We start from the raw sequence: 23,516 nt of genomic DNA, 5'->3' as shown, positions 1-23,516 counted from the left end.
AACAAGAAAAAACACTTTTGCAATGAGCAGGCTGGATATGAACGGTTTTATTTATAAACTGAAGTTACAACACAACACTGACAAATTTCTCATGTGACAAGTCAGTGTGATGGCTGTGACTGAACACTGTCTGTGAGTGCCTTGTAGTTTGGTTCATAAGCAGAGACAGCCAGTCTGAGGCAGTCTGTGAGGTGTCTGTCAGTAAGCCGGCTCCTGTACTTGGATTTGGTGATTTTCATCTGTGAAAATGCCATTTCACAGAGGTAGGTCGATCCAAAGTAGGCACTCACTTTTAGTGCACATGCACTGAGGAGAGGAAACTTCTCTCGGCTGACAAGTCCCCAAAAGTCACTGTCCCTTGACCTGGCTTTCAGCTCAATGTCATTTTGCAAATCAAGCATCTCCATGTCCACTCCACTTGGCAAAGCAAATGCTTTCTCGAATTGGTCTGCAACCTCCTCTGTATTAATAGGCAGGAATGGGTTTGAAAGAAATGCAGCAATATCCTTCATGATTTCTAACTCACCAAAACGTCGACTGAACTCCGCTGCCAGTTTGTCCAGGTGCACACAGTACTGCTCAGGGTGAAAGTCAGAAGAGTCTTTGATGGACTGTGACATTTTTTCCAGGTTTGTAAAGTGTGTCAGCGTCCCTTTCCTCAGATTCGTGGTCCAGACACAGAGTTTGGCCTTGAACGCATTCACTGCGCTGATCATGTGGAGGAGGTGCCGGTCTTTTCCCTGGAGTTCGTGGTTGAGCGAGTTCAGTTTTCCGGTTAGGTCCGTCAGAAACCCCAGGTCCAGTAGCCACGCATCCGTTGAAAGTTCCTCGTGCTCCTCGTTCCTTTTCGACAGAAACGTCTTAATCTCAGGCAGCAAGTCAACAAATCGCTGCAGCACTTTTCCGCGACTCAACCACCTGACATCAGCATGCAGAAGCAGGTCTCCATACGCCGAATCGAGCTCATCCAATAACGCCTTGAATAAGCGATGCTGAAGCGCTTTTGCTCGAATCGAGTTTACCACTTTGACCACCAGTGACATGACATGAGAAAAGTCCACAACTTTCCCAGCCAAGGCTTGCTGATGAATCACACAGTGATACTTCATGAAGTCGGGGAAATCCGGATCATTACGGCACAGTGCTATAAAACCAGCGTGCACACCGCACATTGCCGGTGCCCCATCGGTAGTGATTGCCACCAGTTTCTGAATGGGGATGTTCTTTTCACGGACATAGCTTTTAAAAACGTTGTAAATATCCTCACCTCTCGTTCTCTCTTTTAATTGGAGAAGAGTGAGGAAGTCCTCCTTTGTTGTAAAGTCCTGGAAAGCCATTTTGACAAATACAACAAGCTGAGCCGTGTCCATTACATCCAGCGATTCATCAAACTGCAGTGAAAAATATTCACAGAGTGACAAGTCCTCCAACACCTGTTGACCAACGTTATCCGACAGTAACTCGATCCTTCGTGTCACTGTTGTAGGACCAAGAGGCACAGCACGGAATGCAGCTTTTATGTCCTCTTTGTTTTTGAAGGTGCTGCAAACAGTCTCTGCGGTGACGGTCAATAGTTCCTTAAACAAATCCCCATCTGTAAAAGGTCTCTTGTGTTTAGCCAAAATGTGGCTAATACGAAATGACGCCTCAGTTGCAGCCTTACTTTGAGACGTAGGTTGTGAGAAAAGCGACTGTTGAGCCTTCAACTCCACTTTCAGCTCCTGAACTTTTTTGGCGCGGATTGCGCTCTTTGGTGGATAGCAGTCTTTGAATTTCGGATGGTTAGTGTTGTGGTGCCGCTCCAAATTCCCTCGCTTAGACAGTGCCTGTGGCTGGTGGCACAACATACACACACTCTTGTCTTTTACCAAGGTAAAGATGAATTCCTCCTCCCATTCATGATGGAAACTGTAGTTTTTCGCCCTCTTTCGTGGTGCCTCTGCCATGCTTGCTAACACTATGTGGACAACACGGCCGGGTAAATAAACAAACCAACGGCAACCACGCCCACAGGTATCCTGGGATAGCAGGTCTCTCAAAGGTCGTCTTCGGGAAAAAACGCCCATTTATTCTGTCGGTGAATTGCTTTGCAACACGCACAGGCCAATATGCAAATCCAGGTACAAGAGAACGCGCGTTCAGTTTAAGAATCCTCCGCGTTCATGAATTAGTCGGAGATCAGTATTTCTGAAATTATTTTGGAGATCGACAGGGAAAGTCTCCGAGATCGACACGTCGATCGCGATCGACAGGTTGGCGACCTCTGGTGTACTGTATATCAAAACAATCCGGCATATCAATCCATGTATACCTCCACACTCAGATCCTATCACCCTTCCCCAGCCCACTGCTGTTTTCAACTAACTTATATACTACAACAGCATAATACAATCCCTAAAATTGAGATATGGCTTTTGATTTTGGAGTGCCACCCCAAGATTTCAGGGGCCCCATATGGTGTGCCACTACTTTTGCCTGTTAATGCTTGCACTGCAATGAAGAAAACGATATGACAACAATAATGTTTAATGTAACTGGCCCTTCTAACAGCACCACTGGCCCCAATGTAACTGCCCCCCCCCCTCCATGGTCTAGAACCTCCCCTAGCTACATTGCAAATCAAGACAAGAGCCTTTTCATAAGGCCCAGTGGCAGACACGCTGTCTGAGGCTGTCAAATATCAGCACTCATGGAATGCCTCCTGTACAATTAAAGTAGGCCTACTTGGTTGGAACTTACTTAATATTTAAATTGTGAACAAACAACAAGAAATATTGTATGTAGACACAGCCGCCCCTCTAATTGCATTCATTCTCATTCCCGTGGCTACGGTGGTCTCAAGCTAGTATACTAACTTTAAGCACAGAAGTATAGGCTAATATACAAATCGTCACAAGCAGAACAGTAATTTTCTTTCTAAGGACATTTTAAAATGGTGTGTAACAGCCTATGAATACATTGATGTTGGCTAAAATGTGTTGTACATTGATAGAAAAATATTATGTTTTTTATTAATAAAAGGATTTGCTCACTGATTGCCTCAATGCACTTCATTAAAGCGTACAACAGAGCTGAAAGCGGTAATTTAGGTGGGGGGAGGGAGGGTTGGGTAGGGTTTCTTGCACAGGTGTGATTGTCTTTTTCAACTGATACCATCAGGCCCTTTTGGCCTTGTTTGAACACACACTGGAGCCCCGTCTTGTAATGTTTCTAATATATATTACAGAAACTTGGGTTCATCAAAGATTTATTAACTAAGTAGCAACTAGCAAACTCGGTTAACGTGTGCCTCCAGTTTGGTGTGTCTTCTACTAAAGAACCTGCTGCTGTGTCGTCAAGAGTGTAGGCCTACAGATCACAGGTCGTTGCTGCCCTCTGGTGTTCGGAAGTAATAACACCCCCAATCGTTTAGCTGAAAACAATATTAATCTCGTAGGAGGAAAGGTGGAAATTAGGTTAAACTGAAAAAAGGAACGTGGTGTATAATTGTATGAAATGTATGATGAAAATTGGTTAGCAATTTCGCCAAGCAAATACCAAGAAATAAGTTGCTGCAGTTTGTCTTTCAACTACAGCTGCAAAATCCACGATGGGACTGAGCTTGAATAGCTTCGATGTCTTTTTATAGTACAAAATTACTGTCAATCAAAAGGAGATGCAGTCTTTTGACAGACCCTCCAATCATCAAGCGGAAGCCCAGCGTCCAGGCCAGCCTACTCCTCCATTCACCCCAGAGACGCTGAGCGTCCTAGGAGAGACACATGGCTCTCAAGTGTCACGCATTGAGAGTGACAGTCACTTATTTCGGTCTTTAGTCACACATTGTATTTCTTACGCCGAAAAAAAATATTTATAATATATTGAATATGCCGCAGCACCCAACCAAAATTCCTCTGGCCGCCCCACTCTCACTATGGAACCGGCAGTCAAGCGCGTCTCCCCTGGAGTTCTTAGTCGAGCCTGCCACTTATCATCCAATCAAAAAAAAGAAAGGGTCTATAGCCAATCGGAAAATAGCACCATTGTATCTGGGTAAGATTTCATGCAACAACCAATGAAAAAAAGCATATCCTGTAATTTTTCGGGATTCTGCTACGTCTTCCGAAAGTTTTGTTCGCCTACAAAGCAAACTGCTGGAGCTCGAGCATTATGGAAGCAAATCGTGACCAAAATTCAAATGAAAATGCATTTCCAGAAATGCATTTTCATTTTAAGAATGTGGCTGCATTATTTGACTCATAAATCAAATTAGTATTCAATCATCCTATTTGCATTTTCATTTTCTTCTTTAAGACTGCTCATTCTTTCCCTTAATTAAAATGAAAACGAAAAAGACATTTGAAATTTAATTTTCAAAATATGCCCCAGCAAATAGATACCAAAATTCTATTTGAAATGTAAAATTTGAAAATGAAAATGCATTTCCAGAAATGCATTTTCATTTTAAGAACGTGGCTGCAAAATCGTGAACACAATTCAAATTCAAATGCATTTCCAGAAATGCATTTTCATTTTCAAGAACGTGGCTGCAAATTCGTGACCACAATTCAAATTCAAATGCATTTCCAGAAATGCATTTTCATTTTAAGAATCTGAATTCCTGCAATCTGAATTTTAGAATGTTTTATTTTTGGATCAAAATAATTCAGTTGTATTAAATTTGGCATACAAATAATTCAGATATTATATATTCAACAGCAATATATTTCAGTTTTATGAAATTCGACACACAAATATTTCAGATCTTTCATATTCAAATTCAGATACTTTTGTCAGCTTTCTAGCTCCATAAATCCGTTGCTTTGCATCCTCCGACGGATGGTCTGGTGGCCGACAACAGCTCCGCTATGTCCTTTATTTTTAAACCATTTAATAAATAGTTTTCGATGGACTCGAATGGGATGTGGATGGTTGGTCGTCCCCGTCCCATTTGAGGCTCCACAGCATCCAGCCGTTCCAGGACTGAAGAGAGGTTTACTATGGCAACCTCATTAATGTGTACGTCTGTGACGGCAGAGTATGCAGCCAAGCTCTCTGTGACTTGTTCTACTCGGTCACGGGCATCAGACTCAGATATATTATTAGTTTCTACCAGCTCAGCTAATTCTATCAGTGTCTGCACAATTTGAGGGAGCGCCATGATCTGTGATGCGTCCTCTAAAGACCCGGCAATTCAATCAATTTCCCGGCACATTTGCCATGTAATGCAATGCGTATGTGCACACCGCCCCCTACCGAACAAGATGGGTAGCTCGGTCAGCAGGGAGCTGAAGAAGAGCGGCTACTGACGTCACTCTACTGCGCCGCTCAGAATGCATTTTCGTTTTCGAATTATGGGCAGTTCTTTGCGGGCAGAACATGAAAATGAAAATGCAATGTCCGCTCAGTACTAATCAGTACTAATTTGATTTATGAGTCAAATATTGCTGCCACATTCTTAAAATTAAAATGCATTTCTGGAAATACATTTGAATTTGAATTGTGGTCACGATTTTGCAGCCACGTTCTTAAAATGAAAATGCATTTCTGGAAATGCATTTGAATTTGAATTGTGGTCACGATTTTGCAGCCACGTTCTTAAAATGAAAATGCATTTCTGGAAATGCATTTTCATTTTCAAATTTTACATTTCAAATAGAATTTTGGTATCTATTTGCTGGGGCATATTTTGAAAATTAAATTTCAAATGTCTTTTTCGTTTTCATTTTAATTAAGGGAAAGAATGAGCAGTCTTAAAGAAGAAAATGAAAATGCAAATAGGATGATTGAATACTAATTTGATTTATGAGTCAAATAATGCAGCCACATTCTTAAAATGAAAATGCATTTCTGGAAATGCATTTTCATTTGAATTTTGGTCACGATTTGCTTCCATAGAGCATCACTTTGAGCACAGTCATTATCTCCTGTTTTAATGTTACAACAAATGTGACTCTTGCCTGTCTTCAAAACTTGAGAGCCCTGGAGACATAATTGCAGCATTTATCCAATGACCGTATAGTTTCGAAGCACTGAAAAAAAACTGTTCAAAGCAGCCCAGTCCCATTGAAGTCCATGGAAGCTGAGCTTCAACAGGAAAACGCACTGTGGAACTACTACGGGAATGTATGAGAAGGAATTCAGTCAGGAGTCACCTGCTATAGCTGATTCTGAACGAACTCGTCTTCGATATGAACGTGTTCTAAACAAGCATTTAAAATGTTAACACAATAGTAAATATCTGACCATGAATTTTTTTGAAATGCCTTGCAGTCTTAAAGAAATCGCCACTGCGGAACCGAAAGGTTGAAAGTAACAGGCTACTGTGTATTCAGTGTTCAATATAGACGTATGTTGGATCATTTTGAACCACCACTGCAAGAAACTACGTAATTTTGCAAGTACGTGAGCATCAACAGTTGTCCACATTTTTACATCAGTTAAACTGTACTTCCCAACGAAGTACGGACAGTCAGAAGAAACATTACAGGCTGGAAATTGGTCACACGCTTCCTGTAGGAAAGGGCTTGCACATGCAGGCGGAGCTTGGGTCCCGTGGCCAAGGAGGATGTTTAACCATTCTTGTAAACTTCAATCCAAAAGTGCTAAATACATTTGCAGGTACGAAGTACCTCTGATATGCCAATTTAAAAGCCTTTCTCGCCAATCTAAAGAAGAGGACTATCCAATCTTTTTTCGTCTGACCAAGATCTAAAGTTGTATACTCAGGTAACATTCCCATCGCTTTCTTCTTTAAAGTCGGTTACTGGTCGAACCTTATTGGCCCCTTCACATTTTGCTGAGTAGTTAAACTTTAAAATATATTTAATGCCTTTTTGCTCAAAAATCTACAATCCACAAGGAGACATTATTTTATAAATGTTTAGAATTTTACTGAGAGAAGTATCTTACTTTCATATTTAGATCCTTTTTTCAATACTTTGTAAAAGTGCTTTGCAATTGCATCTTGGAGCCTTCTTGTAAGCCTCCACACCTGAGTTTGGGACATTTCTCTCATTATTTCTTGCAAATGCTCTCAAGGTCAGTTCAGTTACCTGTAACCTTAGGATCTTTTCTGAGGTTGGGGTTCTGGGTTTTAGTAACTGTCAAATCTTGTACAGACAGGTTTGTGTCTTTTTAGATATGTAATTTGTCTAGTCATGTGGGGTTAAACTACTGTTTTTGAAGCACCCATTTAGCAATTGGCAATACAGTCACAATTTATTTTTACCTATACATACATTCTAGTCTTTTAGGTTTAGCATAAGGTTGCAAGTCAGAATGATTTGGCAGATATTGCAAGATATTGTACAATCTACACTTCTCCTTATGACTAGGATTACAAATACATGAAATATGCTAACAAAACCCACCAACAAAGGAAGTTGTATGTGGCCAAACATTTGTGCAGTCTAACTATTAAAGTGAGAGGAATTACCCCAGTGATTGCTAACTTTGACTGGCGTCTGAGTGATTTATGTCAGTGCTAAATCAGGCCAGCAAAGTTGACCCTGCTAAACAATTGGCAAGCCAGGGGACACGTCAATACAGACACAGTTCCCAGTCGTGGTGTGAGGTGTAAAACATACAGAAATATCAGCGGTAAAATGTAAGTAAAAAAAATTGACCCATCTGCAACGAATGCAAGCACACCTCACAATTTCCCCAGAAATTGTACCCTCTGTAGTTGAGCATATTTTACAATTAATTCGCTACAGTTTTGATCATCACAGTCATCTCTTACATTTGTTGCAACAGAGACAATGTTGTTGCCCCAGCGTGATAAAAGCCCAGGAAGTTACAGTAACCTGTTTGCAGCCACTGTTACGCCAGATTAGCTGCTAGAAGGCAAAATATGTGGAACCAGTTCACTATATTAAAACCACAATTTAAAAGTTTTACTTTTCATCTAGTGAGACTAATTAAAAGTGATCAGCTTTATCGTTGTCGTTATTAACTGTTAAAGCTTGTAACATTTGCTAATTTATTTCAAATTACATAAATTAACACATAAATTACATACATCAGATTACTGTTTTCTCAATTTGTAAAATGTTTCACACACAAATAATTGAACATTTCTTAAATAGGTTACCGTCTTTAATCATTTCCTCCTTCCACAGCACTATGGCACGGTTCCTGAGACATTTTACAGTTGTGGGCGATGATCATGGTGTAAAGTGGGATGAAGAACTGCATGAGGCCAGTGAGGAGCTGGGCCCAGCTACGGGACCATTTCAAGGACTTACCTTCCAAGATTCAATGCGAAGACTGTACAGCTCCAATCATTTCCAGGTAACATTCATTGCTACATAAACACATCACCACAAACACCGATTATAAATATTCTAATATTCAAGCTACGGTACAATTACTTCCTACTAGCCACCTCAGTGTCTCAACCTAAACATAATTAGAGCAGTTTGATGCCAAACTGGGACAGAGTAAAGAACAAACGCTATTGAGATCAAATAAGTTATAACAAATCCTGTAGATACATTAAACAAAGGACTTTAAGAATGGCTTTTGCGAAAGGTTATTGCAATGTATAAATACAATGACAGTTCTTACTTGGATTATGTCTATTTGCATTTGAGATTTGGATCATGGCTCATTGCATTTGAGATATTTCTTCAAGATTGAAGTCTCAACTTTAAGAAAGTTAGTAAATATCAAGAAAACCTACTTGTAATCTTGCTCATGTGATTGCTCTTGTGTCATGGGTACTGCATAGTATAACTGACCAGGTTATTCAGAGAATTGTCCAGCAATTTAATTAGAAATTTTCAGGATATTTTATACAATTCAAATAAATGTTATTGGTCACATGCATAACCATAAGTGCTGTCAGTTCAACGCGTTATTAACGTTATTAACCTGTTTTGTGTTGACAATCATATCCATTTTATAGATCTTGCTTCCCACAGCCTAGTAATTATCTTCTAACTTGCAATATACAGTGCTTGGTTTTAGTACCTGATAAGTCAAGCCTGGACCTTCCCTTTGTGAATGGATATTGAAAAACATCTAATAAATGATTACATTTTGATTGGTTCCATCAAATTTACTTTAAACAAAAAACTTTAACGATATATTTAACAAAAGGTAGAAGAAAAAAAAAACGTCTGGGCTGTTTACGGCAGGCAGCAAATTCTGGTGCAACAGATCAATGGGGAATCACTTTCTCTCTTAAAGGCTGTCCTCCTCTACCTTTTTGGTCTTTTTAAATCGAACTATTATTATTATCGATTAGATTATAATCTGTATTAGGTCAATTTATTAATTGGCAGCATTTATGGGGGCGGGGGGGGGGGGGGGGGGTCAGACAGACCTGCCCCCATTGCTAAAACAAATCCTAGAGGAAACAATGTAGTTGCATAAATGTAAAAATTAGAAGGGGAGTAGGATTTTGACAACACTGTTATTCATACCTGCTGAAATCCCCCCCCCCCCCGCCCATATCTTGGGACTATAACACCTGATACCCCCCAACTATGCGGGGATGTGAACAATCTGGATGGCGACACTAACTTGGTAATAGCTTGTAAACTGGTATTGAATACAATACTTTTTTCACTACTACACACATTTATAATGAAGCATTGGTATTTCTTTGTGTAAGAGGTAATGTTATTTTAGGTGACAGTGACAGTTTTTGCCATTCCTAATGTTTGATCATTCATTATAATTCCACAAATTAATCTTTATGTTTATCCCAAATCTCGGGTTGGCTGTGACCACTGCTTAAGATGGTTCCATCAGTGTTGTGCTCAAATCCAACTGAGAGGAATATGTCTGTGCTGCCTGCTGTAAACACCCTTGACCTGTTTTCATGATCAAGCCTCTAACTTTTAAGTCTTATTTAAATTATCACTATTTTTTTCTTCTTCTACCTTTTGTTAAATATATCATTATATTTTTGTTTAAAATAAATTTGATATACATATATTTATTTATTAATAATAAATCATGTAATAATCACATATTAAATCACAATTGTAATATTAGTCAAAATAATCGCAATTAGCTTATTTTCAGAAATCGTTCAGCCCTTACATGGACACATCACAATGAGATACCTGGTAGCACAAACAAGTAGCCTAACAAGAGAAGTGAACCCTTTTATATGCGTTTATTAGGTGGAGGAGCAACGTCAGTATGTTGCCAATCAAAACTAAACTAGCTAGCATAACACTGCTCGCACAGTATATGCAAGGAAGTAAATGCTATTCCCAGCACCACACAGCTCACGAGGAGTGAAATAGGAGAATTCACGCAAATGTAGTCAACTTCCTACCCCAAAAACAAAGGGAATTGTCGTAGGTACCTAGCAAAAAGTTGCCTCAACTTTCCTAGACCTTTAGCTACGGCACTAATGCTGAAGGCTCGCTGATATAGATGTCTGTCTTACTAGACCGGCGTATGTATGCATCGTTGCTAACGTGTATTGACGTTGTGACTGTGTGTGTATGTGAGAAAGACCCGTGACTGACAAAGACAGAGGGAGAGCAGGGAAAGGAAATGCAGCTGAACGAATACGCTGCGTGTCTTAACCGAAATAGTGTAAAAAAAAAAATCACGAAACGCAATATGTGGCGGCCGGTGTTGATTCAGTGGCGCACCGCCACAAATTTGTCTGTGTGGAACACTGGGTTGTGATCACTTTGGAGGAGTTTTAGCTCTACCTTGGATAGTAAGAGATGAAGCGCGAACGTTAAGGCCCCGTCACACCATAACATTCTGGTAAACGTTCTCTGAAAGTTCTAATCATTAAATTTTGAGCGTTCTAGGGCGAGGTGGATACATTTGGCGTATGACTAACGTGTGACTATAACGCATGACTAGCGTGGGACTGACGCATGAGGAGCGTGTAACAGCGACCAAGTAAGACACCCCTGAAAACTATTAGCGTGTGATGACGTGTCACTGGGTCGCCACGACGTGTGCCGAAAGCAAACGATGAAAACGATGAATAACAACCAAGTAACGCTAGGATAGTGACTGACTAACGATAGCCAAATGCGTGCAATGTTAGTTAAACGTTCCACAAACGTTCTTCAGCGTGTCCAGCGTTTCAAATTGCATGTTTAAAAAACGCTTCTCCATGAGAACTTTTGTGCATGTTCAAAACTTTTTGGGGGGACCAGCGTTCTCTGCCGATCACCGACGATTACCAGCGTCACCAGCGTCCACACAACGCTCTTCTGGCGCTATACCAGCGCTATACCAGCGACCATGGACGATTAGCAACGTTTCCTCTAACGTAATAGAACGTCGACCAGAACATTATGGTGTGACGGGGCCTTTAGCTGCGCTGCTGCATGTATCGAACACATGACATTCCAGTAACTTCATTCCATGCTTTGTGTTCAAATGCTTTTTCATATTTGTTGTATTTCTTCCCTTCGACAAAATAGACTTTTTACACGCATTACAAGTGGCGTTGTTGTCATTTTGTTGTGTGAAATACAACCAAACTGTAGAACGCTTCTGCCCAGTTGCCATATTTGCTGTAGTCTGAATAAACTATAAAAGTTGCGCATGCGCAACGGCACAGAGAACCGTTAGCAGAATCGTTAAAGAATTTGGCTGACGATTCCAAGAAATCGGTTCACTGGGAACGTTCTCGATACCCATCCCTAATCTTCAGATCTACTTCTTCATATTGATTTACATTTTAAATTTAGATTTTCGGACTTTCGAATCCCCAAGTATTCTTGTATACTCACTTTATAAAGTAATTCATATATTAGCATCTCTATGGTTACTCTGGATCCCCCCAAAAACACGATGAATTTCCTTTATTTGACATTTTAAAGCCACTGTTATTTCACAGATAATTGTGGTGTGCCTTGTCATTCTGGATGCAATCTTTGTCATGGCTGAACTGCTGATTGACTTATCAATCATCAGATTGGAACATGGGCACTTAGCCCCTGAGGTAAGAAGAAAGAGCAATTTGTTTTCAAATCTAATAGATCAATAATTTTACTTTATGGCTATTGTATAACTTTATATTATTAATTCCCACACTAAGAATGTCTGATTGCCATATTTCGGTACATGTGATTTAAGTTTGATAACTTTAACTTGAAAAATGCACTTTACTCAGTAAAACAACAAAACAACTGTTTATTAGGTATTTCACTACTTGAGTCTGGCTCTGCTCACCTTCTTCATGGTGGAGCTAGCTGGGAAGATATTTGCCTACCGCCTGGAGTTCTTCATGCACAAGTTTGAGATCTTTGACGGGCTGGTGGTGATAGTGTCCTTTGTGCTGGACATAGTGTTCATCTCCCATGAGGATGTGTCTGACGGGATGGGGCTTCTCATTCTCCTTAGACTCTGGAGAGTTGCAAGGATTGTTAATGGTGAGAAATTGATTGGCATTCATCTAAGGACACAACTTTGCTCAATTAATACATTTAGAATGTATGAGAATGTAGTTACTGTGAGGACAAAACTATTATCTATGGACTGTGATCACTGGAACATTTTTACAATTCTCAAAAAGAATATTCTAAGGTATTTTACAAACAACACAATTTCCAAAGCATAACAATCAGACTGATTGTATACTCTATAGGTATTTGTGTAGGTATATAAAAAGGATGGAAACCATTTTTTGGGGGGGGTTTCTTGCTAATACTGAGTTCAAACCAGTTGTTGACCTCAGAGTAGAGCCTTGAACTTGCCACTTGATGGTGACATTGGTAAGATATTTTGAGTAAGGGCTGTATTCTGTAAACATTGTGTGTATACGCTGTATTTAATTATATTATAGATTATTTTACACAAAAATTATTTTTCAAACATACGTAATTGTCGTCTCTAGAATTCAAAGTAAAATGAGAGCTGCATTGTATGATAAATATACAAAGTAATCTGTGGAAAAAAAAAGTGCATATGGCAAATTTATGGGTTCTTTTGTTTCAGCACATGTAAGATGACACTAAAACATTTACATTTTGAACAGATTTATTGTTCATTGGACATACATTTTAGACATTTACTCTGTCATGTCTTCGCAGGGATCATTGTATCTGTGAAAAACCGTGCTGATCACAAAGTTCACAAGCTGAAGGAGAGCAATGACCATCTTGTCCAACGTGTTGGTGAACTACAAGAGTGCAATCTCAAAATGGTGAGTCAAAGTAACTAATTTCAATGTTAAAAACACAAAAAATCCTCAAGGCAGGGCTCTCAAGTTTTGAAGACAGGCAAGAGTGACATTCCCCCCCCCCCCCCCCCCCCCCCCCCCCCCCGTCAGGGAGTCAAAATTATTCAATTAATTGTTTTTTACCTGACATCTTTGAAAGGCAGCAATGATTAATGCATCCATGGCCAGGATATAATAATAAAATATGACATTATTTTAAAAGTCAAAGGATTCGGGCCTATATACATCCCGCACCGGATTCGATCCTACCACCTCTGACATCTCAAGCGGCGCCACTACCAACTACGCCCACGAAAAGCTAGATAATCGTTGATGCGGGTGGCGTTTTATTTACCTGACGAGTGAGTTTCACCGATACACACCGGCTACATCTATGAACTACTTGTTCTGAGCAGGTGTTGTCAGTGAACAGGCTGTAAATCTGTTGGTTAAGAGACTCGTGAAAAACTGATGCTAATTATCTGGGAAACATTTTTTAACAGCAGTCAAGTTGACATTGTTTGTGTCAAACAAGTTGTGAATTTGTTGTAACATTAAAACAGGAGATCATGACTGTGCTCAAAGTAATGCTCGAGCTCCAGCGGTTTGCTTTGTAGGTGAACAAAACTTTCGGAAGACGTAGCAGAATCCCGAAAAATTACAGGATATGCTTTTTTCCATTGGTTGTTGCATTAAATCTTACCCAGATACAATGGTGCTATTTTCCGATTGGCTATTGTATAGACCCTTTCTTTTTTTTGATTGGCTGATAAGACGCGCTTGACTGCCAGTTCCATAGTGACAGTGGGGCGGCCAGAGGAATTTTGGTTGGGTGCTGCGACATATTAAATATATTATGAATATTTTTTTTTCGGCGTGAGAAATACAATGTGTGGCGGGAGGGCGTGACTAAAGACCGAAATGAGTGACTGTCACTCTCAATGTGTGACACTTGAGAGCCCTGTCAAGGTATATTTATTTTTCAGGCGAATATTATTCAAACACCCTGAGCTTTCAGATAAGAGCTTCCTACAGGAGTTTCAGAACATTTACGTTTGTTGGATCAGTGAGAACATTTTTACAAATAGCAACAAAAATATTGCATTTGATTCTGAGTCCAGTACAACAAACATAAGGTGATGTGCAACAACCGAATACTACCCAACAGATGTGGATAACATTTTGCTGTAACTGGGTATTTACAATGTGAGTTGATGTAGCAGAGGGCTTTACAATTGGTTGTGATACAGCGGAAATATTAGCAATTATTTTCGAGGGGATTTTGATTGGAAGTGACCCAACTCAAAGTAACTATGGATGCACCATGCCCATAATGTGTGTGTAAAGGTAAAATTGTGTCATTTTACAAAGAAAAGAGAGTCCCGTCTAACAACACAAAGGCTCGTTTTTACAGACTTGTTCAACTGAGCTTATGGATGGATGTGTCTAACAAATACTGAGAAATGTAAAAAAGAAGGTTATGACAATAATGGATGCTTTGTGCTAGGTGCTGTCGTGTACCAAGCATCCATTATCCAGGTTCTAACATTTTGATCCTAAATATCTTTTCCTTTTCTTTTTAGGAACAGGAAAACTCTAAATTTCGAGCTCTCCTGAGACAGCACAACATTGAATTCTAAGTTTAGGGGAAACCCAAATTTGGATTTGGTTGTTTTCATATTTTCAATGAACCAGTTTGAATCAAAGGTGTGTGTTGTGAAAGGTTTAATAAAAAAAAAATGCTACACAATGTAAATATTTTTTTAGATGCCTTCTATGTTTTGCTAAGAATGCCTAAAGTTTATAAAAGGAAGTGTGCTAAATGGACCAACCCTTTTTGGAAGTAAAACGTTTTTTTTTATGACAAGAACAATCCTGTCATTGGGGAGACTAGTTCCTTTAAGTGATTCATAAATACATATAATAAATACAGTTGCAAGAAAAGATTTGTCAATTTTTTTTATAATCCACCTTTTTCAACCTCACATTTTGAATTATTATTAACAAGCTGGAAACTTTGTTCATGAAATAAAAACCTTACATGTTACCCAACACTAATGTGATACTCCAAAGATATACCGTTTTAAAGAATGTATGAGAATTCAGCTATAAGACAGATTTTACCTCAGCAGTTACAACACTTGACTGCATATCAAGAGGTTGTAGGTTCAAATCTGTTTGTAGATTTGGAGAAAAGGGTCTGCTAAATACATACATTAAATTATTACATTTATTACTATGGAACTGTATGAAATACTAGAATTCTGCCCTCTCGGGCCACATGCTTTTGAAATGGTATGCTATGCAACTCTCTACATTAAGGGTACATTAACTACCATGTAACTACACAGCACATATCTATAGCAACAACACTGTAGTTACATAGGAACTGTTTACAACTGTGTACATTTGTGACACGGTCTGGTGAAAAGGGGCGTTGTCTGCCAATGTAATTTCTAGTGTTTTTACAGATTGGGAAAGTGCAGGTTGTAAGCTTTCAAATGATGTGTCATACATTGAAATCTGAAAATAGTTGAAGAAGATACGCGTTTCTGAATGTTGATAGCTCAAGCCCAGATATTCGGCTTGTTAGGGAATGTTCAGATTGAGCTTGTTTTAGGAACACAACCTTCAACCAACCCTTAACAACATCCAGTCATCCCCTATAATGTGCCTTCTAACACTTGTTATAACCTACACCTTTAAATGCTTAGTACCATTTTTATTATATAGTCATTCCTATACTCACTACCAGTGTTGGGGGAAGTTACTCAAAAAAGTAATATATTAGTTATTACTAATTACTGTTCAGTAAAAGTAGTGTGATTAAGTTACATTATTACTTTCTGTACAAAGTAATATTATTACTTATTATATTACTTATAAGTAATACGGGGGGGGGGGGGTTGACCCCTCTAATTAAGACTTGGATCCCCCCAAAAGAGGTAAACACAACAGGTCGAAGGTGTCGATACATTTATATATCGTGCTTACCTGTAATCGTAAACATTACTTAATGCCCTGGGGAAGAAGTTGACTCCCCCGATTGTCAATGTATAATTCGCACTCTGCTTTTACAATAACTTTTAGGAGCGAGTTGTGGAAACGGGTCGCCATTTCTCTTATGGTTTAAAGTAGGGATGTACCGATCCGACTTGTTCAGTCCCGATACCAATGCCGATACCTGGGCTTTGTGTATCTGTCTATACCCAATACCGATCCGATACCGCTGTTGAATTAATAATAAACTGTATACCTCCCACCTTATACCTTCCTTCCACCATGTGGAAGAGACTAAAGGCACCAGACTTTCCTAATTAAACATTACTTTCCTAACTAAGACAAAATAACCGACGTAATGTACTGAATTCTTATTTATTTGTTATTTTAAAAACAATAATGCATTCAAATTCGAAAATAGAATGTAATCAAACGTATTAAAATAAATAAATGTGGCAGTAGAAACAAAATAGTGTCGTTTTGCAAAAGGCTGTGTGGAGATATTTCACGCTTGCCACGCCAACTAGTTCGTTGGCTGTTTGCAATGTCTGCAAAGTAAATGTTGGTGAGGGTTGGTGGTAGTACTGCAAAGTACAATAGCCTACCACCAACATAATCAAGCACATCCAAAAGCACAATGCTAGGAGCACGCCTCATTCCTGCAGCTCAACAACTCTACTAATAGGCCTACTGTAGAATCTACGTGTAGATTAACCCTTTAAGGAGTAGCGTCGCACATATGTGATTGTTTGAATGCGGGTCTCACAGCGTAGAGTCGCATATGCGATTTCAAAAATTCCAAATGAATAATTTCCGATAGACAAAAACTATGCAACAAACGCTGTATGGCTTCAAAATGTACTAATGAGAAGGCTAACAGGTAACACTAGAATGCTAGTAGCATTGCTACGAGTATTATGCTAGCTGTGGAGACCGTCGGAAATATTTTGAACTCACGCATCTAAAGGTTCGGTTAACTCATGCTGCTGACAAATGACATGATGTGCTGCAAAAAAAAAAAATTATGGATGGATCGGCCAGTGGATCTCCAATTTTCCCAGTCTCCAATCCGGCTATTTTGTTAATATCGGGGCCGATATCCAATCTTAATATCAGATCGGTGCACCCCTAGTTTAAAGTGGATTTTTCGCTAGCTTCCAGCTTTGTTTCTCTGTGGACACTTTCGAGAAGTTTGAAGTGCTGTTTTGGCAGTAGATAATATTTTGTTGGGGGACAGTTTGCATTTAACTTAAATGTTTTTTTTCTAATATCTTCAATAAAAGCGAAATAGCGTGAATATTTCCACGCCGAAAACGTAACACGTTCTGCGGCCATGATTGCTGTTGTGTTTGCCTGCAGCGTGATCCAAATGCAAACTGTCAACCTACTGCGCCCAAGAAGTGTCGTTTAGGCAACAATCTGTATTTATAAGGCTATTTAAGTCATTTGTTGAATTCATGCAGGTACTTGTAGTAATGCATGTTACTTAAATAAGTAACTGTAATAATATTACTCACAGTGCCGTACGCAGGGCCCAAAGGTCCTGAGTCAGAACGTCTAGGCGGGTTCGGGTTTTTTTTTTAATCATTACATTATTTAAATCTGGCCATTTTCAGAGTCTTAAGGAGCAAAAATATAATCATTATGACTTTTGAATAGGTTTATTTGTTTGTTATCAGAGAACATCACCCTAAGACTTAAAACTGGAGAATGAATTTTATTAAGTCATGGATTAGGAATAAAAAGAAAATTAATTGTCCTGGGACAGAGGGATAATATATACAAAAAGTACACAGAAGTTATTGTTGTCCATTTTAAGATGGTGCAGGTCTCCCTCTGCAGTCTTTAGGCTACATGCTAAGGCTATTTGTAGGTCTACTTCATGTGTGCTCATACAAATGTTTTTAGACACTTTGACACAGGTTGGTTCCGTGAAGTGACGATCCACCACAGTGAGGGGGCTGTCCCTGGTCCTGACTCACTGAAATGAAAGACAACAGTTAACTGCGTGTGATTTAGGTCAGTTCTTTAGAACACCACAAATCCCCAAAACATTAAAATATTGGGTTTCTAGGTAGGAGGAAACCTGTTGTTTTTGTTAGTTAGGGTTCCTCCAGTAGGAGGAAACCTGTTGTTTTTGTTAGTATTATTATTATTATTTAATAACCCTAATTAAACATAACCCTAATAACCCTATATTAGACATTCTCTGGCACGGGTTCTAATGACGACACAGCTATTTCATGATTGGCCAGACTCACACAGGACAACTTTGACATGTGTTTTGTAATTATTCTGACACCTCAAGTTTCGCCAATGCTCAAATCCGGACCAAACTGTTTAATTGAATAAAATAATTGTTGAAGAAAGGGTTTTTATCCGCCTCTTCACTAACGGAAAGACTACTTTTAATTATAAATAAAGTAAAGTAAGCAAACAGCGCTTGATTGGCCATGCCTGACGTCTACGCAGGAAACCACGAGAAGCTGGAATGTTCGACTTCACAGAGCCGTTTTTAACTCCTCCCCGACTGCAAGCGGCTACTCTGGCCGGTCAATTCATGCAGCCGCAGTCTATGTTGAACTCACTTAACATTAGTGCCCGACTTGTGTGTGATGGTTATTATAGCGACAGTGCGTGTTGTTGATGACATGCAGCACGTATGTCCAAACTCTCGAGCTACTCTTGGCTCTTCCAAGTATAAAATCACAATACGGTTTGTGGGAGACCAAGATCATCTTCCTGCAGTCAGTTTCACGTGTACTTTATTTTGAGTATATATACCACAATTTAAGCAAAAAAATAAATACAGAGGACACGACCTCGGTGTCCTCAATGGTAGTTACGACCATGACTGCCAGTGACAACATTGTTAGAATCATAAATAGGCTAGTAAATAGGCCTATGCATAATTATTTAAAATATACAGAAATATTAGTAGTAAAATGTAAGCAATAAAATTGACTCATCTGCAACGGATGGAAGCACGCCTCACAATTTTCCCAGAAATTGTACCCTCTAGTTATATCAGTATATTCATTGGTTTGATGTATTGCTGTACCTGGACTGAGATTGAAAACTGTAGCTTTCCTAATTTCCCTTCAACACGTGAATACACTGCCAAATACTTAAGCTTACTATTTGGCAGTTAAAACATGTTTACTCAATGCAAATGAATATACAAAGCCCCAAAAACAGGCAATAACCAAAGGTGGTGCAGTTAACGTCTGAAAGACAGTGACTTGAAAATGTTAAGTTAATTGGTCTGAGACATCTGACCTTTATTGCATGCAAATAATATGAATAGGTGTTAAACTTGATTACTTTATTGTTTCCTCTGGTTTTCATGTCACCACAGATACAAATGTTTCTAGAACAATACATTGCAACCAGCATCAATGTTTACATCCAGAACATACAGTCCCAAAAAATGTCCCAAAAACATGTAAATGAATTGGATAGACACATAAAATCAACAACAACAAACCAACCTTGATCCCTTTCAAATCAAATTTTATTCGTAAAACTTTTTTGGCAAGCAATGTGACTTCACAGATGCCTAAAATGCGCTTAAACCAACCTAAATAGTTATACATTTTATTTTAATCTTGCAAAACTATTCTGGATTATATTATTGCAGCACTGAGTACTGCATTCACATAAAATGTGTAATTATTTTTTTTGTTTGTTACTCTAACAACTTAAACGTATACACTGCCATCACAGTTAGGCTCTCACGAACGCACTGTGATGTATGCCTTAGGTTGGCCTGCCATCATCCTGTAGGCCAGGTGGACTGGCTCCGTAAGGTTGGCCTTAAAGGTGTACATGTGAGTCTTCCCACTGCAAGGGCTCACATGGTAGAAGCTCAGTCTCTTGGTCTTGAAGCTGAGCCTGATCTCCATCCTGCGCAGCATTGTGGTCCTCTTCAGTGGAACATCATGGCCTTGCTCAAAGGCTCTGAGCAGGTTATCAACCCACATCAGGCACCAGGAACTGCGGCTGCTCTCCAAGGCACTAGCTAGCCCGCTACGTTCCAGCTTACTGCTGTAACATACACCTACAATCCAGGGGGCACCGTCTAGTTCCACCTCCCAACAATGCTCGCCTCCATAGAAGCTCTGGGAGCTGAGCACCTGGAGGAAACTGCTGAATCTTTGTTGCAGGATTGGGTAGGCCTGTTTCACTGCACTATAGGTCACCGTCTTTAGGTCTTCTGATAGGACGAGGTTGGGATGAGCTGTTTCAAGGTCAAAGGTCAACTCTGAGGGGTTGAGGATGTTTCGTATAGAGCGCTGAGCCGCCCCAAGTCCGATCCTCAACTCAACATTTTTCCGTTCCAGCTCAGAACAAACCCGGTCTGGGTTGATTTGGGATTCAAGATTACCATCCCAGTTTTTCAATGGCTGGGCCATCAGCTCTGCGATGCGTGGCAGTACCATCCGGAGTTCAGTGTTAAACACAGTCTCATCTTTCTCAGTCAATAAGGATTCAGCCTGGAAGTGTGCTTCGCTCAGATGCTTGGTTACCTCTACTGCTTGTTTCCTGCGACTTTCCATACCCTCCTCAATGGGTTTAAGTTCTACCTCAATTAAATTTGTCACCCCCTCGCTGTAATTTAGCATTAACTCCATTATCTGCTCCAGCTGCCTGGCTGTCCTAACTCTCAACTGGCTGTTGTAGGCCTTCACCTCCACCTCCCTAACCTCTCCCTTCTTCAGATGCTCCTCTGACATTTGTAATTTGTGTGTCAGCTCTGCCAATTGGGATGCTAGTTTGTCTTTTAGTTCATCCATTTCTGTTTTGGCTTTGGGATTATCTAGTTCATTATTTGAGGAGCTGGATAATGGACCAGCAATATGAAAAGCCTGTTTGCCCCCCAGGTCTGACTCCTGTTGCCTTTTTTCAGGACACCCTGAGCTATCAAAATTGGTCGGGTTAGTTGCTACCGCCACCTGCTGGACCACCTGAGGTGTACCTGTGTAGTCAGTGTCAGACGTGGGTTCAATATTTGTAGGACGGCTTCCTGCTGTGGCTTTGTATCTCTCAATGATGCTACACATCTTGAAGTTTTTCCTCAGGTCCTTGGTTCCTTGATATTCTGTCTGGCACTCAGGGCAGTGATGGTGGTCCGCATCCACTGCCTTCTGCAGGCAGGCCATGCAGTAGATGTGGCCACAGGGTAAAGACACTGGTTCCAAAAATAACTGCAGGCAGATAGGACAGCTCAGCTCCAATGCCAGAGGCCCATCCATCTCACCAAGTGACATGGTGGCTGATTGTGAGAAAAACAATAAAATGTTATTAGAAAAATACAATTAAAAGGTATATAGACTATCTATTAAAAGTAAGCAACTGTGCGTGATAACAACCAAATGTGTACCGTTTTAAGTGCAACTGTAACATACATTTAATCGCTGTTGATTTGTCCGTCATTTTAGCGATTTTTCTGATAGTTAATCTTATATTTTTTCATTATTTACAAATGTTTGGAAAATGTTAATAGTATCCAACAGGTTTGCTCCAGCTCGTGTTTACTCGACTAAGTAGCCGTGGCTACTGGCTCATTTTTGATGAGTCATGGAACGAAGTCCAAGACACGATTAATGTGGGCGTTACTGTTGGTAACTTTCGATTTCCTTAGAAATTACAGCTATTAAATATATACACGTACCTTTACAAAAGTTACAAATCGTTGACGTTAGCTGTCCCGCGCGCTTGAAAAGGTAAATTCCCCTAATAACATTTTGGTTACAGAAACATTGTGGCAAGGTGCGCACCTGTCTCGAAAGTTGGGCGTATGTAGGCCTATATGATTCCAAAAGTAGCCTTCAAGATCCAAAACAGCACGATGTTATGGAGTCACAAATATATTTTAAAACCTTTTACTGCGATGTAGGCCTACTCCAATTGCAGCGATGAAATACACATTTTGAGACACCTGTTGTTACATTGCTACCTACAGTCTTGAAACAGCGGAGACAATGGTTTCTGTTCAAATATTGGCAGTTCACCCCAATCACATGATCTGGAAACGAAAAACCCATAAAAAAAAGTATATCTCAAAAGTCAGTAGTCCTATATCGCCGCATAATTAACATTTCAGTTGCTCTTATTAAATTATACAAATCATCTATCCGTAGGGTTGCCAACTTCCTCAACCCCAAATGAGGGACACTTTTTTCCAGGTGCACGCGCGCATGACAATAGCTGACCGACAATAACGAAAACCGCAAGCTTTCATTAGCCATACCATAAACTTACTCATTTGTGTAATTTTGGCAAACCACTACTGTACTCGCTTGGACGTATTGTTCATATAGTCAATACAATTATTACAAGTTTCTCATTTTGACACAAGATAACGCTCACCTCACCAGTGGCCAGTTCACACACACTGTCACCAACAGGCAACAACCGTGTCCCATAGCAACGTTTGCGTGAGTTTTGGCGCGTTTACAGTAGCCTATTATTGGCCGGCGAGGCTGTGATTGGAATACGGGACTGGAGCTGTCCCTGACGGGACAAATCAAAATCCCCCATAACATCGGGATGTCCCGGACAATTCGGGACTGTTGGCAACCCTATCTATCCGCATGGTAAAGGACGCAGTAATATACTCACGTTCCACAGATGTGCGTGTCCTTTAAGTGTAATTTACAAGCAAAAGACACAATGTTACCATTTGTATTTACTAACCACTTAAAACATAGGACGCCGTGTTGGGGATGAGTGTTTCACTTTATGTTTGGAGAAATAAGATTTAAAAAAACATACAGTAACAGTCACAACAGTGGTCCTCCTCCAGTGCATGTTTTTTTTTTATATATACAGTGCCCTCCAAAAGTATTGGAACAGTGAGGCGAATTCCTTTATTTTTGCTGTAGACTGAAAACATTTGGGCTTGACATCAAATAATGAACGTGAGACCAGAGATCAACGTTTCAGCTTTTATTTCCAGGTATTTACATCAGGATCTGATGCACAACTAAGAAAATATCACATTTTGTTTGAATCCACCCATTTGTCATGTGAGCAAAAGTATTGGAACAGATATACTTAAAACATATTTAAGTGAATAAGACTTAATATTTAGTTGCAAATCCTTTGCTTTCAATAACTGCAGCAAGTCTGTGACCCATTGACGTCACCAAACTTTTGCATTCTTCCTTTTTGATGCTTTCCCAGGCTTTCACTGCAGCCTCTTTCAGTTGTTGTTTGTTTTGTGGGGTTCCTCCCTTCAGTCTCCTCTTAAGCAGGTAAAATGCATGCTCTATAGGGTTTAAGTCTGGAGATTGACTTGGCCAGTCTAATACCTTCCATTTCTTGCCCCTGATGAACTCCCTTGTTGTTTTGGCAGTGTGTTTTGGGTCGTTAT

The 23,516-nt window shown here is 39.8% G+C and overlaps 2 protein-coding genes across 6 annotated transcripts; one reads left to right on the top strand and one right to left on the bottom strand.

The window, feature by feature from the left end:
• Positions 1-6,092: 6,092 nt before the first annotated feature.
• On the top strand, positions 6,093-14,885 carry hvcn1 (hydrogen voltage-gated channel 1). Of its 2 annotated transcripts, none has more exons than XM_047051539.1 (6): positions 6,093-6,708; positions 8,103-8,274; positions 11,816-11,920; positions 12,119-12,350; positions 13,011-13,123; positions 14,722-14,885. In XM_047051539.1, exons 2-6 carry the CDS (start codon positions 8,107-8,109, stop codon positions 14,776-14,778), a joined length of 675 nt encoding a protein of 224 aa, XP_046907495.1. In that variant the 5' UTR covers positions 6,093-6,708; positions 8,103-8,106; the 3' UTR covers positions 14,779-14,885. The 2 variants fall into 2 exon arrangements, with proteins under 2 accessions (XP_046907495.1, XP_046907496.1); XM_047051540.1 differs by having other exon boundaries at positions 6,243-6,708; positions 8,103-8,269; positions 11,813-11,920.
• A 4,208-nt stretch (positions 14,886-19,093) lies between these two features.
• On the bottom strand, positions 19,094-22,594 carry trim107 (tripartite motif containing 107). Of its 4 annotated transcripts, none has more exons than XM_047051525.1 (2): positions 21,547-21,773; positions 19,094-21,413 (listed from the first exon to the last, which is right to left on the bottom strand). In XM_047051525.1, exons 1-2 carry the CDS (start codon positions 21,572-21,574, stop codon positions 19,873-19,875), a joined length of 1,569 nt encoding a protein of 522 aa, XP_046907481.1. In that variant the 5' UTR covers positions 21,575-21,773; the 3' UTR covers positions 19,094-19,872. The 4 variants fall into 4 exon arrangements, with proteins under 4 accessions (XP_046907481.1, XP_046907483.1, XP_046907485.1 ...); XM_047051527.1 differs by lacking the exon at positions 21,547-21,773 and adding an exon at positions 22,511-22,594 and having other exon boundaries at positions 19,095-21,413; XM_047051529.1 differs by lacking the exon at positions 21,547-21,773 and adding an exon at positions 21,919-22,477 and having other exon boundaries at positions 19,095-21,413.
• Positions 22,595-23,516: the final 922 nt, after the last annotated feature.

This window comes from Hypomesus transpacificus, unplaced genomic scaffold (assembly GCF_021917145.1).
Source record: "Hypomesus transpacificus isolate Combined female unplaced genomic scaffold, fHypTra1 scaffold_159, whole genome shotgun sequence".
NCBI lineage: Eukaryota > Metazoa > Chordata > Actinopteri > Osmeriformes > Osmeridae > Hypomesus > Hypomesus transpacificus.
This window is presented reverse-complemented; position numbering and strand designations above follow the sequence as displayed.